Source organism: Danio aesculapii, chromosome 17 (assembly GCF_903798145.1).
Source record: "Danio aesculapii chromosome 17, fDanAes4.1, whole genome shotgun sequence".
NCBI lineage: Eukaryota > Metazoa > Chordata > Actinopteri > Cypriniformes > Danionidae > Danio > Danio aesculapii.
The window spans coordinates 44,081,907-44,096,906 of record NC_079451.1 but is presented as its reverse complement, the minus strand read 5'-3'; the positions used below and the strand labels follow the sequence as shown (position 1 = coordinate 44,096,906).

Here is a 15,000-nt window from a genome sequence, read left to right as displayed (position 1 = left end):
TGCAATAGCAGTTGGGTGCAGTATTTAGAGTGTGGACACACTAATGGAGATCAACACACAGCTGTGATGTCCACATTCCCCAGTGAGACAAGCCCACAGAACAATGTCTGCAGCGCAGCAGTAATGCAGACACACCCTTATTCCACTGATCACATGCTCTCACACACACATCCAATGGCTCTGATAGCATGTCATACAATTTACCAGTTGTCAGGGCACTGGGTGTTTTATATAGACACTCACAGGCATACACACACAAACACACATACACACTTACAGATACCTTTATGGGGACTTGAATAATTATTCTTATAATGTACAAACTGTATACCACTACCCCTAAAACCAACCCTCACAGAAAACTATTTGCATTTCACATTTTTTAATATACTCCCCCCATGGGGACCCCAAAAAGTCCCTAAAATTTCGAAATTGACTGGTATTGCCATATGTTGGTAACACACCTCTTAGCGTTGGTAACACACCTCTCAGCTGGTTTCATTCATACCTCTCAGGTTGCACTTTAAAGTCTTCAATTAAAGTCTTTCACCTTGCCATCAGGCCCTGTCACTACCGGTGTGCCCCAGGGTTCAGTTCTAGGTCCCCTGCTATTTATCATCTATCTTTTTCCACTTGGTTATATTTTCCGCAAACACCAAATCCATTTTCTTTGCTACTCAGATGACATCCAGCTCTACCTATCAACCAAACCCAACCTCAAACTTCCACCTTCATCCCTTACTAACTGCTTTGCAGACATCAAATCCTGGTTTACCTCAAACTTCCTGAAATTAAATGACAATAAAACTGAACTTCTACTTATAGGTACACGATCCACTTTAAACAAATCACATAATATTTCAAGTCCCACAGATGATTCTGTCATTACCCCCTCCATTCAAGTTAAGAGTCTGGAGGTCACTTATTTCCACCTTCGAAATATAAATCGTTTACGTCCTTCCCTCACACCTCATTTAGCTGCCATTCTTGTTCATAGTTTAGTCACATTCCATTTAGACTACTGTAATTCCCTTCTGTTTGGCCTCCCTAATAAAACTCTTAGTAAATTACAGCTGGTACAAAACACTGCAGCCCGTAATATCACACTGTAAAAAATAAATCTGTAAAATTTACGGTAAAAACCTGGCAGCTGTGGTTGCCAGTGTTTTTCCGTTAAAAATACGGTACAAACCGTAAAAGTAATTTCTCATTTTTTTCAGTAAACTACCATATTTCATTAATTTATAATATGTCTGTATTTTGAATTATCAACATCTACACATCTTTTCTTGCATAGTTAGACACGTTAACACAGCCATATGCTGGTGGTGATGAGGAAGTTACATAATGAACCAATACTCATCACAAACAACTTTTCTCACTAGCAAAAAAGTGTATCAGTGTATAGAAGGTGCTCAGTGTCATTCACACAGCTACTAAACACCAGTATTGTAACACGCATAACATTAAAGTCATGAAATAAATATTGTTTATCAACATTAGATGTAACATAAACCTATAATGTACATAACTGATGGGGAAACAACTAAAAAGATCCATAGTAATGTCAACTAAAAGCCTAAAAAGTGCCATGCAGAGAATTCTGGGAAAGTCAATTTACGGTTATTCGCCGTATATATTAAGGAAACATTCTGTTAACCAGGTTACAGATTTTTACTGTAGCATTTTTACAGTTTTTTACTGTTGAAATCACTGCCATTTTTTACAGTGCACTAAAACCCCCTGTCACATCACACCCATTCTACAACAGCTTCACTGGCTTCCAATCTTTTTCAGAATTAATTATAAAATTCTTCTTCTCGCTTTTAAAGCCATCCACAAGCTTGCTCCTCCATACCTTACTAATCTTGTTCATGTTGCTACACCTTCTCGAACACGCAGGTCTTCTTTTTCCATTCACCTCTCTGTTCCCTCTGTCACCGTGGGGAGCAGATCCTTCAGCCACTCTGCTCCTCAGCTTTGGAATTCACTTCCTCCTGATCTCCGTAATTTAGACTCTCTTTCACAATTTAAATCCAAACTCAAAGCACATCTGTTCAGAACAGCTTATTCTCTTCAGCCCGACTGCTTTTTTTAAACTTGTATTGTATCCTATTGACTTTTATTGTGTTTTTATTTTAACTGATTGTTCTAGCTCTCTTGGACGGTGACCTTGAGTGTCAAGAAAGGCGCCTTTAAATAAAATGCATTATGATTATTATTATTATTATTATTATTATTATTATTATTATTATTATTATTATTATTATTATTATTATTATTATTATTATTATTATTATTTATTTATTTATTTATTTTATTTTATTATTATTATTATTATTATTACTTGTGGGGACATTTGGTTCACACAGCGTCAGGAATATAAGGTATACACACACACATTTTCTCATAGACACTGTCATGTTTCTCATGTATGTATTTTTACACAGACCGTGTGGTGTCTTACTGTATATAGAGTGATGTAATCTTAGTGATGAGGAGAGTCCAGAGTATTCAGTCTGATCTAGAGAGAGAGAGAGAGAGAGAGAGAGAGAGAGAGAGAGAGAGAGACATAGTAAAGACTGAAGAGAGAGAGAGTATAGACTGAAAGCTATAGACTGTGTGATTGCAGATGTGCGGAAGTCTTAAAACTCTGGAGCATTTGCATGTCGTTCAAAAGTTTATTTATATTTTTGCTTTATTACAGCTGCATTTATTTGTGCAAAAATACATTAATAAAATAAACAAGTACTGGCAATAATATAAATAATTACTGATTTAGCATCAATCAGTAAATAATGACAGAGTTTGCATGTTCTTCCCGTACATGTCGGCTTGGGTTTTCTCCGGGTTTTCCGGTTCCCCACACAGTCCAAACACATGCGCTATAGGTGAATTGAATTAACTAAATTGGCCATAGTGTATGTCAATGTCAATTTTATTTATATAGCACTATTAAACCTAACCAAAAGTTGACCAGTGTGCTGCACAGTACAAATCACAAAGAGAAAGATATAAAATTATAGCTAAAACAAACAATTCTCACTGATAAAATGTTAAATGATAAGTTTGATAAAATGCTAAGTGATAAGTTGTTAACCTAGATTTTAAAAAAGACAAAGATGATATAAGCCTAATACAGAGGGGCAGAGCATTCCACAAGATAGGACCAGCTACTGTGAAAGCATGGTCACCTCTGCATTTCAGCCTCGACCTCGGGATGAATAACAGTCTCTGGTTAGATGACCGAAGAGACCGACCAGGCTGATGTTCAGTCAACAGATCTGACAGGTAAAAAGGAGCCAAGGCATGTAGGGATTTAAAAACCAAAAAGAGAATTTTAAAAGTGACACGACGACGCACAGGCAACCAGTGCAAAGACTGGTGTGATATGGTCATATTTTTTGGTAGCGGTTTAAAGCCTTGCAGCAGCAATTTGAACTAACTGTAAGTGGGATAGAGTTGTCTGACTGATCCCAAAATATAGTGAATTACAGTAGTCCAATCTTGAAGTAATGAAAGCATGAGTTATTTTTTTCTACAATTTTTTCTATAGAGTAGGTTTGACTGTTTTTAAGAGTCGAAGCTGAAAAAAGCAGGATTTGACCACTGCGTTAATCTGTTTATCAAATCTTGATTCACCCAGCTTGATTCACCCAGATTTACTGTTGGTGTCCTTGAAGAATTTGAGGGGCCGAACACAGTTATGTTTTACTCTCATTAAAATCTAGAAAGTTCAAAGAAAACCAGGCTTTCACATCCGACAGGCAAGACATAAGAGTCTCCAACCCACTTGAACTTGATTTTAAGGGCAGGTAAATTTGAGTGTCATCTCAGTAACAGTGGAAAGACAAACCATGTTTTCTATAAATAGAACCCAGGGGAAGCATATATAAGGATAAAAGAATAGGGGCTAAAATGGATCCCTGGGGAACACCACATGACAAAAAGGCTGCCTCAGATGAAAGTTCACCAATGGTGAACTGCGATTGGAAAGATAAGATTTAAACCAATCCAAATCCTTTTACCCCTACACAATGCTCCAAGCGGGCCTGCAAGATGGCATGTGTGTGAATGAGTGTGTATGGGTGTTTTCCAGTACTGGGTTGCGGCTGGAAGGGCATCCGCAGTGTAAAACATAAGCTGGATAAGTGTGCGGTTCATTCTGTTGTGGTGACCCCTGATGAATAAAGGGACTAAGCCGTAGGAAAATGAAAGAATGAATATTCCTGTGATTTAAAGCTGAATTATTCAGCATCATTACCCCAGTCTTCATTGTAATAAGATCATTTTGCAATATTATAAATGTCATTTGCTATTACATTTGATCATTTTAATGTTTCCATTCTTTTAAACTGGGGTAGTTTAATATTAACATATCTCTGTATTTACATGGTATTCCAAATAACATTACCAAGGCATTCTATCATCACTATGTACATGATTTAGTGATGTACTGTATTAGTACAACATAGTTAGAGGCTTGTTGTTTTTGTTTAGTTTTTGTAAGTTATTATTATTATTAATTATTTAGGTTTTTATTTAGTTTTTGTTATTTTTATTACATGCATGTATATATTCCATTATTATTATTATTATTACATATTTATGTTTTTATTTAGTTATTATTATTTATTTATTTAGTTATTATTAATTATTTAGCTTTTTATTTAGTTTTTGTTATTTTTATTACATGTATATATTCCATAATTTATTATTATTATTAATTATTTATGTTTTTATTTAGTTTTTTGTTATTTTTACTACATATGTTTATATTCCATTTTTAAGTTATTGTTATTAAATATTTATTTATTTAATATTTAGGTTATTATTATTACATATTTATGTTATTATTTGTTTTTGTAAGTTATATTATTAATTTTTTATGTTTTTATTTAGTTTTTTAAAGTTCTTATTATTACATATTTATGTTTTCTTATGTTTTTATTTATTTTTGTAAGTTATTATTATTAATTATGTATGTTATTATTTTTATTTTTAAAGTTATTATTATTACAGATTTATGTTTGATTTTATTTTATTTATTTTTTTGTAAGTTATTAATATTGTTATTATTATTATTACTACTACTATTATTATTATTATTATTATTATTATTATTATTATTATTATTATTATTATTATTATTATTACATGTTTATGTTTTCATTTATGTTTTTATTTAGTTCTTGTAAGTTATTATTAAATATTTATGTTTTATTGAATTTTTAATTTAGATTTTGTAAGTTATTATTAAATATTTATGTTTTTATTTAGTAGTTTTAAGTTAGTATTATTACTTATTATTATTATTACTATTATTATTATTATTATTATTATTATTATTATTATTATTATTATTGTTATAAATATAAATATTATTATTATTATTATTATTAGTTTTTGTATGTAAACAATGACAGAATTTAAATGTTTGGGTGAACTATCCCTTTAAGGATGCGTATCTTTAACACAGCACTTTGCATAGGCTGTAACACACACTGACTGCACATTTTAATGTAGTAGCCTTGTAGGCATTATATTGTGGAAGCCCCAGGATATAAGGTATGGCCCAAAAGTCTCCAGTTACCCTTAAACCCTCAAGTAAAAATGTTAAAAGAAAAAGTAAGTCTCATTACATTAAAAAAACTTAAATATTATTACTTTTATTATTATTTTTTAAAATAATGCATTACTTCACTGGTTAGAAAAGTAATATTATTATGTAACCTGTTTACTTATGCATAACCCCCAACACTAGTACAGAACTAAAGTACTCAAACAGGTTTCGAACAAGTGAATGCTAAGTAAACGATGATAGAATTTTAATGTTTGGGTTAACTATCCCTTTAAGTATGCATATCTTTAACTCAGCACTTTCATAGGCTGTAACACACAATGACTGTACATTTTAATGTAGTAACCTTGTAGACATTAATGCTCATGTGGAAGCCCCAGTATGAGGTGTGACCCCAATGTCTCCAGTTACCCCTCATGTAATGCAGCAGCTGCCCATGCCGGTGGGCCAGACAAAAGTGCGAGCAACACGAGGACGAGGTCAAGTCCCAAAATAGCCCCTCGGTGTGGTAAAACAACCCATCCTCCAGAGAGAAAGACAGAATGAAAGAAACCGTGAGTGAGCAAGAAAAAACAGAGCATATCAGACAAGAGCTGTCACAAATCTGACACACATCACACTGAAGCGATCTCTGACTCCATTCGCTTTGATTCATCGTGTTTTACGCAGGTAAGATCCACTGACGTGCTGGGGTATATTTCTAACTGGAAGTCTCTGATGGCTTTGACGTTGCTGAGATTGTTTGAAATGTGGTCGGGATGTGTGAAGTCGAGTGGCTGCGCTTCCTTTTGTGGATAATTGAGCATGCATGCTGGCTTTGTGCATGGTGCTGATTTATTGGATTTTTAAACGAGAAAGACAAGACGCGAGTGGGATTGATGGTGTGTTTTGGTGGAAAGGGCTTATGGGTTGTTATGCATTTTTAATGAAAGGTCATTTAGATTGGAGTTTTTTTTGTATGTGTGTCTATGTGCTTGTGTTTTTGGTGGTCACATGGTGTTAAGAGAGCAGCTTTTCTATGTCATTTTCACTGTTTTTTGTTAACAGTGGTACAAGATGATCCTAAGAGTACTATAGTACTACCAATATTTTTCTGTGTGGTGTTTTTTTTAGTATCGTAGTAGATAACATGCTGTACTACCATTCAAAAATCTGAAAGATCTGAGGACATTTCTACTAATTTCAGAAAAAAAGAAAAGTCATTTATATTTTTAATAGTTTTTGTAAGTTGTTATTATTAAATATCCTTGTTTTCTTTTATGTTTTTGTTTAGTTTTTCTAAGTTATAATTTTTTTTATATTTATGTTTTTATTTAGTTTTTGTAAGGTATTAATGTTAAAATATTTATGTTTTCATTTATGTTTTATTTCATTTTTGTAAGTTAATATTATTAAATATTTATGTTTTTATTCATGTTTCTAAAAGTTATTATTATATAATATGTATGTTTTCAAGTTGTTATTATTATTAACATTAATATTTGTTTGATATTTATCTTTTATTTAGGTTTTGTAAGTTATTAATATTGAAATATTGATGTTTTCATTTATGTTTTTATAAGTTATTATTATTATTATTAATAATAATAATAATAATAATAATAATAATAATAATAATAATAATAATAATAATTATTATTATTATTATTATAATAAATATTTGTGTTTTTATTTAGTTTTTGTAAGCTGTTATTACAAAATTTTTATGTTTTCATTTATGTTTTTATTTAGTTTTTGTAAGGTATTATTACTATTATTAATATTTACGTTTTCATTTGTTTTTATTTAGTTTTGTAAGTTATTATTATTAAATATTTGTGTTTTTATTTAGTTTTATCTAGTTTTTGTAAGTCTTTATTATAATTATTATTATTATTATTATTATTATTATTATTATTATTATTACTATTATTAATAATATTTATGTTTGTTATTTGTATTTATTTAATTTCTGCTAGTTAATATTATTACATATTTATGTTTTTATTTATGTTTTTTTCTTTTTCTAAGTTATTATTATTATTATTATTATTATTATTATTAATGTTTTCATTTATGTGTTATTTAGTTTTGTAAGTTGTTGTTGTTATTATTATTAAATATTTATATTTTATTTATGTTTTATTTAGTTTTTGTAAGTATTATTATATGTTTTTGGGGGTAGAAAATGACATTTGGTCATAATGACAAATGTTATATTTATTTGTATTTGTTTATTTAATTAAATTATTTATCAATGAATAATCAATTGCTGATTTATTATTTGCTGTGATTCAAAATCAAGGTTATTTTAATATACATTCCTTCCTTCACTCTTCTGAAGTAATTGTCTAAAAATAAATACAATTATGTCTAAACATTTTGAGATTTTTTGCTCATGACATTTTTATTTTCATTTTTCATTTTTTATTTATTTATTTTCATTTTATTTTATTCTTCAAATTCAGAAGAATATGGCATCAGTAGTTTGCAGAACAAAGCAAAAAAACTTTTTTACTGTACAGAAAAAAGTCTTATTTACTTATTTACTTACACATATAGTAATCCTGGAAAATGTTATTTGTTGGTTTCATTTTTTTAAATAAAAAATTGCTTGCAACATTAAAAAGATTCAGATCAGTTTAAACATGCTTGGACAATATTGATAATGTTGAAAAAATCTGCACTATATGCAAATGGTCAGCTGTCAAAAATCCACAAAATAAACCCAAAGTTAATGATCAGGGTCTTGTGTTACACTGAAGGATTTTGTGACTGTGACCTTGGAAAATTGACATGAAATATTGATTTGAACTTAATGTCTTGTGTGTGAGGGGGAAAAGACACCACAGAGTCACATGAGAGACATGAATCCTGTAGAGCTAAGAATGAAATTGAGACAAAGATCAATTAAACTTTTCTGTGGTCATTTCCATTCCGCAGTTGATCACTGAGACTCAGTTTGTATCCGATTACAGAAAATTAAACATACTGTGCAGAATAGAGCCTGAAATGAATTTTAAGCCTAGAAATGTTTTTATTTTGTGCATCAAATATTTACTGCAAAAAAGAAAACAAACAAACAAAAAACAACACACACACGCACGCAAAAAAAAAACACATTTTCGTGTCTTGCTTTCTTCTACGTTTTGCCTTGTTTCTACCCTGAAAAAAATATTCATTGGATTTACTTAATTTAAGGTGAGTGATTGCAAACTATTTATATGGACTGAATTTAAACAAACAAATTAAATATAGTAAGCTAAGCTGTTTAAATTTACTCCGTATAAATTGTTTGCAACCACTTACCTTCAAAAAAATTAGTAAGTCCAATGAATCAATGAGGATGATTTCATGATTTGACATTGATGATTGATTTCACATCACTTCAAATCTTGACACCAGGTTTCTAAAAGATCATAAGCTTGGTTAAGTTAGAATAGCCTGTGTTACAGTATGTGTGTTGCAGTAGGTGATCTACAGTATGAGCTGGTCAGTCTGTACTCTACTGTTTGTGTTTGAGCCAGCAGCGAGGTATGAGTGTGTGGGACCTGCTTCATTTTAGCAGCGTGTCTGACCTACATTCAGAGGTGCCGTGTTATTTTAGGAAGTGGACGACACTGTATCAAAGATGATGTTGGCTGAAACTCCTGTGTTGCTGTGCTGACAAGAGCTGCAGTTGTTTTGGCATGTCTGCCGTGCCCTATAAATGCTACCGTGAACTACTTTCCTTCTCACCCCTGACTTTGTGCTTTTTAGGATCTGACATTTGCACTGGTGTTAAACAAAACACTGAACCAACTATAATATTTTTTAGGAAAAGAAAAAGTGTATACCCGTTCAATTATTTATTTTCTTTTCGGCTTAGTCCCTTTTTTAATCAGGGGTGGCCACAATGGAATGAACCGCCAATTTAGTGAAGTATATTTATAAACTAAACTAATTTTGAGAGGATCACGTGCTTATAATTGCTTGCGGCTTGTCCCGCATTATCCAATTTATTATTCACCAATCAGATGAGGCATGGTGGCCCAGTGGTTAGCACTGTTGCCTCACAGCAAGAACGTCACTGGTTCTAGTCTTTACCCAGCCAGCCGACGTTTCTGTATGGAGTCTACACGTTCTCCCCGTGCTCACGTGGGTTTACCGCGGGTTCCCCGGTTTCCTCCCACCGTCCAAAAACATGCAACTTAAGTTAAAAATCTGCAACATAAACATGCTCCCAGTAAGTAGTTATCTCTTAAGAGCAATCATTATTTGTTCATTAGCTACTACAGCAGGGGAGTTCTTGAGATCTCTTGAGCCTTGCAAACGAACTTTAGGATCTTATGAATTCAGAGCAGCTAAGTGTGAACTCCTGAATCCAGCATATGTTTTACACAGCGGATGCTCTTCCAGTGCTACCCACTGATGTCCCCAAGTCTATACCCAGTGATGCTAAAAGTGTTAGGACACCTAAGATGAATAAGTTAAATACAAATCTATTAATGCATTTATATTATTCAAATTGACTCGCTCTTATTTTAGAGTTTTTGTACAAAAAACTGACTTTTTAGCCAGAACATTTAACAAAATCAAGCTTTTAGAACAAATATGTGTTGTGAAACATGTCTTATGCAGGCCCGTAGCCAGCCTAGTGAAGGGTGGGGGGTCTTTTTCTCTAAAAGTGGACCTTTTTTGCAAATTTTGTATTTGATTAAGAAGTTTAAACACACCATTTTGGTGACATTTTATGAAATATTTTGTGCTAGATTAGCTTGTCTTTTAGAATAATGTGCATGCTTTTTGCAGTACCAAAAATGAAAACTGCATCCCAAATGGCACACTATACACTATGCACTGCACTTACACATTCATCAGCATAGTATATGTATGTAGTGTCGTCCCAAATTGAACACTAACAGGTTTTTTACTAAGCGAAAATTCAAACCATTTTCCTAATGACGCCAAAATAGTGAATTAAATGACCAAACTACCAAATAATACCTGCCATGAGTATAACCGCATTCACCATTGGGAGGCTCTACAATTACTCTCGTAGGAGAATAATGTCCAAAATATTATCCAACATGTGCGCCCGAAAGCTCCACCCCTATGGGAGTAAAGCAGCTGCCGTTGAGTGCGTGAAGTGTCCATTATTTTACACTTCATATTACCGGTTGAATAAGTGCATCATCTAGGTAATTAAAGTGCACTTAATATTTTTAGACTTTTCAGCGTGAATGCACTACTTATACTATTTATAATACAAAATGGCACAGAATAGTGCATAAGTATGCGATTTGGGATGCACCTGATGACTGTTTTGTCAAGTTGCTTACTAAGATCATGTGCAAATTTTGTCCGTCCAAACACACACTATTTTTTTTATTGATTTTTTTTATGGGGACTTCCCATAGAGGTAGACATAAAGTGATATTTAATAATGCAATATATGGTGATAATATGCAAAATATTGATAGTTATTTTAGCTTTTAGAGTGCTTTACAAATATATTCAGATTGTATTAGTGATTGTTCATGACATCCAAAATAATTATCAATACATAAAATAATTAAAAGGACAAATTCTGGACCTTTTGGCCATTGGAGGCGGGTCGTTCGAACACCCTGGACCACACCCAACCACACCCCAATCCACGGGCATGTAAAGTTAATACAACACCCTACTGTCACATCACATTGAGAGAAATTGAAAAATGACTTAAAGGGGACCTATTATTCCACTTTTTACAAGATGTAAAATAACTTTCTGATGCCCCTAGAGTGTGTATGCTAAGTTTTAGCTGAATATACAACACAAATAATGTTTCAGAACTTTTGAATCTGCCCCTTTTAGGCTTTGATGCTAATTGTGACATTTTGGTGACTGTCACTTTAATTTCAAATGAGATTGTGCTTTGTTCAAAAGAAGGCGGAGCTACAAATGCCTATGTGTCAGCTTAGCGGCAGATTCAAAAACAAGACTAACATCCTATGCTAATGAGGGAGAGATCATCATTAGTGGGTGGGGCGTTCCCCTCTGATGACACCAACAAAGGGAGAATGTCAATCAAAGTGTTTCTGCAGACTGTTTTCATCAAGTGTAATTATAAAATATAAAATTAATATTTTTTTACCATCAGAAGCTGGTTATATTTACAGACTGTTGTCACAAAACTGTGTTTAAACACCTTATAAAAGTGATTTTTGCAAAACAGGTCCCCTTTAAAAAGTGAAGTTCTGGTTATTTAAATGTGAATTTGTGAATTTATTTTATTTTATTTTATAAAAAAAAAATTATTTTTATTTTATTTTATTTTATTTTGTTTTGTTTTATTATTTAGCAAAATATCAAAAGGATGTTATATGTCCTTTATAAAAAGTCCTAGTTTTATAAAGTTTTTATAATGACATTTTGTTAAGTTTGTACAAATTGAGGCAGCTGCGAGAGTTTTCTAGCAGCTGAGCCTCCCTCCTGACTGACTCCACATGGGGGAGGGGAACATGACATGATCCAAACACATTAGTGGCCCCAAACAGCATTTGCACATTGAAGGTACACATTGAAGTGCAACACTTGAGAAAAACAAGTTGTTATCTGACTTTTCATGCAGCTGAAATCTATCATAATGACATTAGTAAGCTGATACTAAAGCCTGATACTAAAGTACTTTTTTGGGCCATTGTAAATATGCAGTTGCTGTGCACTGTATCCAAACCACCTTATGTTATTCTGTTGTGTGATCTCATCTTCTGAAATTAGCTCTGCTTCTGAAACTAGACTTTTAATATCACCTTCTGGCTGCTTGCTTTATGATTTGAATCACATTGACAGTAAAAGAAAAGCCTCCCAGACCTATAGTGACCCTCGGCTGTAAATGTGCTCTTCACTGCTCTGACTTTCACATCAGATGAACCAGATGCTGCATGAAACAAACAAACAAACTAAAAACCTTTATGTTTGTGTTACGAATATGATAGCTGGCTCACGTCCAGTTAATTAGCAAGTGTGATAATATTAATAAACAGTTGAAGTCATAATTGTTAGCCCTCCTGTGATTTTTAGTTCTTTTTAAAATATTTCCCAAATTATGTTTAACAGGGCAAGAAATTTTTCACAGTATTTCCTATAATATTTTTTCTTCTGAAGAAAGTCTTATTTGCTTTTATTTGGGCTAGAATAAAAGCAGTTTTAATTTTTTAAGGTCAATATTATTAGCCCTTTTAAGCAATATTTTGCCTAATAACCTGCCTAATTAACCTAATTAACCTAGTTCATTCATTCATTAATAAATCAGTTATTAGAAATATAAAATAAATCAGTTATTAGAAATGAGTCAATAAAACTATTAAGTTTAGAAAACTGTTGAAAAGATCTTCTTTCCGTTAAACGGAAATTGGTGGAAAAATATACGGGGGGGGGATGTGGCTAATAATTCAGGAGGGCTATCATTCTGACTTTAACTGTGTATAATGACCCCAAATGTTTTAATGTGAGGGAATGTGATTTTCTAAACAGAAACAAACAGGGGAGACCACATGGGCAATATGGTGTATTTTGGTATATTCTAAGACCTTCTCTGTATTATTCACATGTCATGTGAAAATGACTCAAATATCCTTCTACTTCCTCTCACATGAATACATAATGTGATGATGTTTTTGTGCTTGTGCCTGAATGAAGGTAGGTGGACGACAAGTAGACTTGATTGATGTTAATACCTTTTATTAAAGGGATATTAAATGCTAAGATTGGGGAAATACCCAGAAATTTAAGCTATTTCTATCAGCAATTGTAATAATAGTATTTGGTATTCACGATGCAGATATATCCTGTTGAGTAATTCAATCTTTTGCAATCTCTCAGAGAATTTCAAAAGTACTGATGATGACTCACGTCTTGTCTTTTATTTTTTATTTCTCATCAACTATAATTCATATAAACCATTTTGTCTGAACTTTCAGTGTCTTTCATCTGAAAACTCTTTAGTGAGATGTGTCTGGATTGATTTCTAGGTTGCTGATGGAAATAAGCTCATTAGCATTTTAGGAAGTAGTCAGGATCATCAGAAATAGTGTATTTCCCGAGAGATGTACCCATCATTTCATGTGTAATTTCAGGCATTTCAATTGCAGATCTTCATATCTGATGAGTTTCTATGCATTTGTCTGCCTGATAGGACATCTGTGAAGACATATCCGATCATGTCGAACAGATCCACGCACTGTTGGAGACCGAGTTCTCCCTGAAGCTCCTGTCCTACTCTGTGAACATCATAGTGGACATCCGGAGCGTGCAGCTCCTGTGGCACCAGCTGCGAGTGTCGGTGTTGGTTCTGAAAGAGCGGCTTCTACAGGGCCTACAGGACTCCAACGGGAACTACACCCGGCAGACTGACATCCTACAAGCCTTCAGCCAGGATCACGACCAGGTCAGATACATCTTTAAAACATTCTCCAAATTAAACCACCTAAAGCGGGTTCACCCTTTGATAAGAGTACATCCCTTGCCAATTCCCAAGGGCGGGAACTTAGTTGTGCAATGTTGTGCTGGAATTGTACCCTAAAATCATTTGCTATACCCTTCACCAAAGACATTCAGCATAGGGCTGCACAATATATTGTTTCAGCATGGGTATCACACTGTGCCAAACTGCAATAGTCACAACGATTAACCCTAAAAGTTGGCACCATAGCCTAATGGTTCAATGTGCTGACATATAGCACTTAGGTGCTCATGGTGACCCGAGTTCGATTCCCGACTTGAGGTCTTTTGCCGATCCTTCCTCCCTCTGCTTCCAATGCTTTCCTGTCTGTAATATCCGCTGTCCTATCATAATAAAGGAGAAACCCCCCTACAATAATAATAATAAATTAATAATAGCCCTAATAGATTGAACGTTTCGTTTACTGTAAGGCCTATGACTATGTAAGATTTCAAGAAAATGTAAACCATAGGTCTCAAACTCAATTTCTGGAGGGCCGTAGCTCTGCACATTTTATCTACAGCCCTATTCTAACACCTTTCAATTCTTGAACACCTTGACTAGTAGGATCAGCTTGTCTGATTAGGACTGGAGCAAAACTGTGCAGAGTTGCGAGGAATTGAGTGAGAGACTTATGCTATAAACAATTTGGGCAAAAGAAATTATTCAATTTGTGGCTTTGATTTTTTCCAATATAACACAGCCTTGATTCAGATAGTCAACCCTACCAGATACTTGCACCACATTGTACTTGCTTATTCCAAAGCAGTTCTAGGATAGTACAGGAGAGATTTGATTACATTTTAAACATAATTTTTGTCTTGATCATCTTTAGGCTCGACTGGACGCTTTGACCGAAGTGGATGACTCTGGCCAACTGACCATTAAATGCAGTAGAGACTACTTCTCCCTCGACTGCGGCATCACTGCATATGAACTGAGCGACTACAGTCCTATTGAAGACCCAGAAGGT

At 33.3% G+C, this 15,000-nt stretch overlaps 1 protein-coding gene across 1 annotated transcript in view; it reads left to right on the top strand.

The window, feature by feature from the left end:
• akap6 (A kinase (PRKA) anchor protein 6) overlaps positions 1-15,000 on the top strand; it is a 324,063-nt gene that overhangs the window by 43,337 nt on the left and 265,726 nt on the right. Inside the window, 2 exon segments of the mRNA XM_056476530.1 lie at positions 13,722-13,973; positions 14,863-15,000. The exon segment at positions 14,863-15,000 is cut by the window's right edge and continues 1,269 nt beyond it. Of these exon segments, the coding sequence (XP_056332505.1) occupies positions 13,722-13,973; positions 14,863-15,000 (390 nt within the window).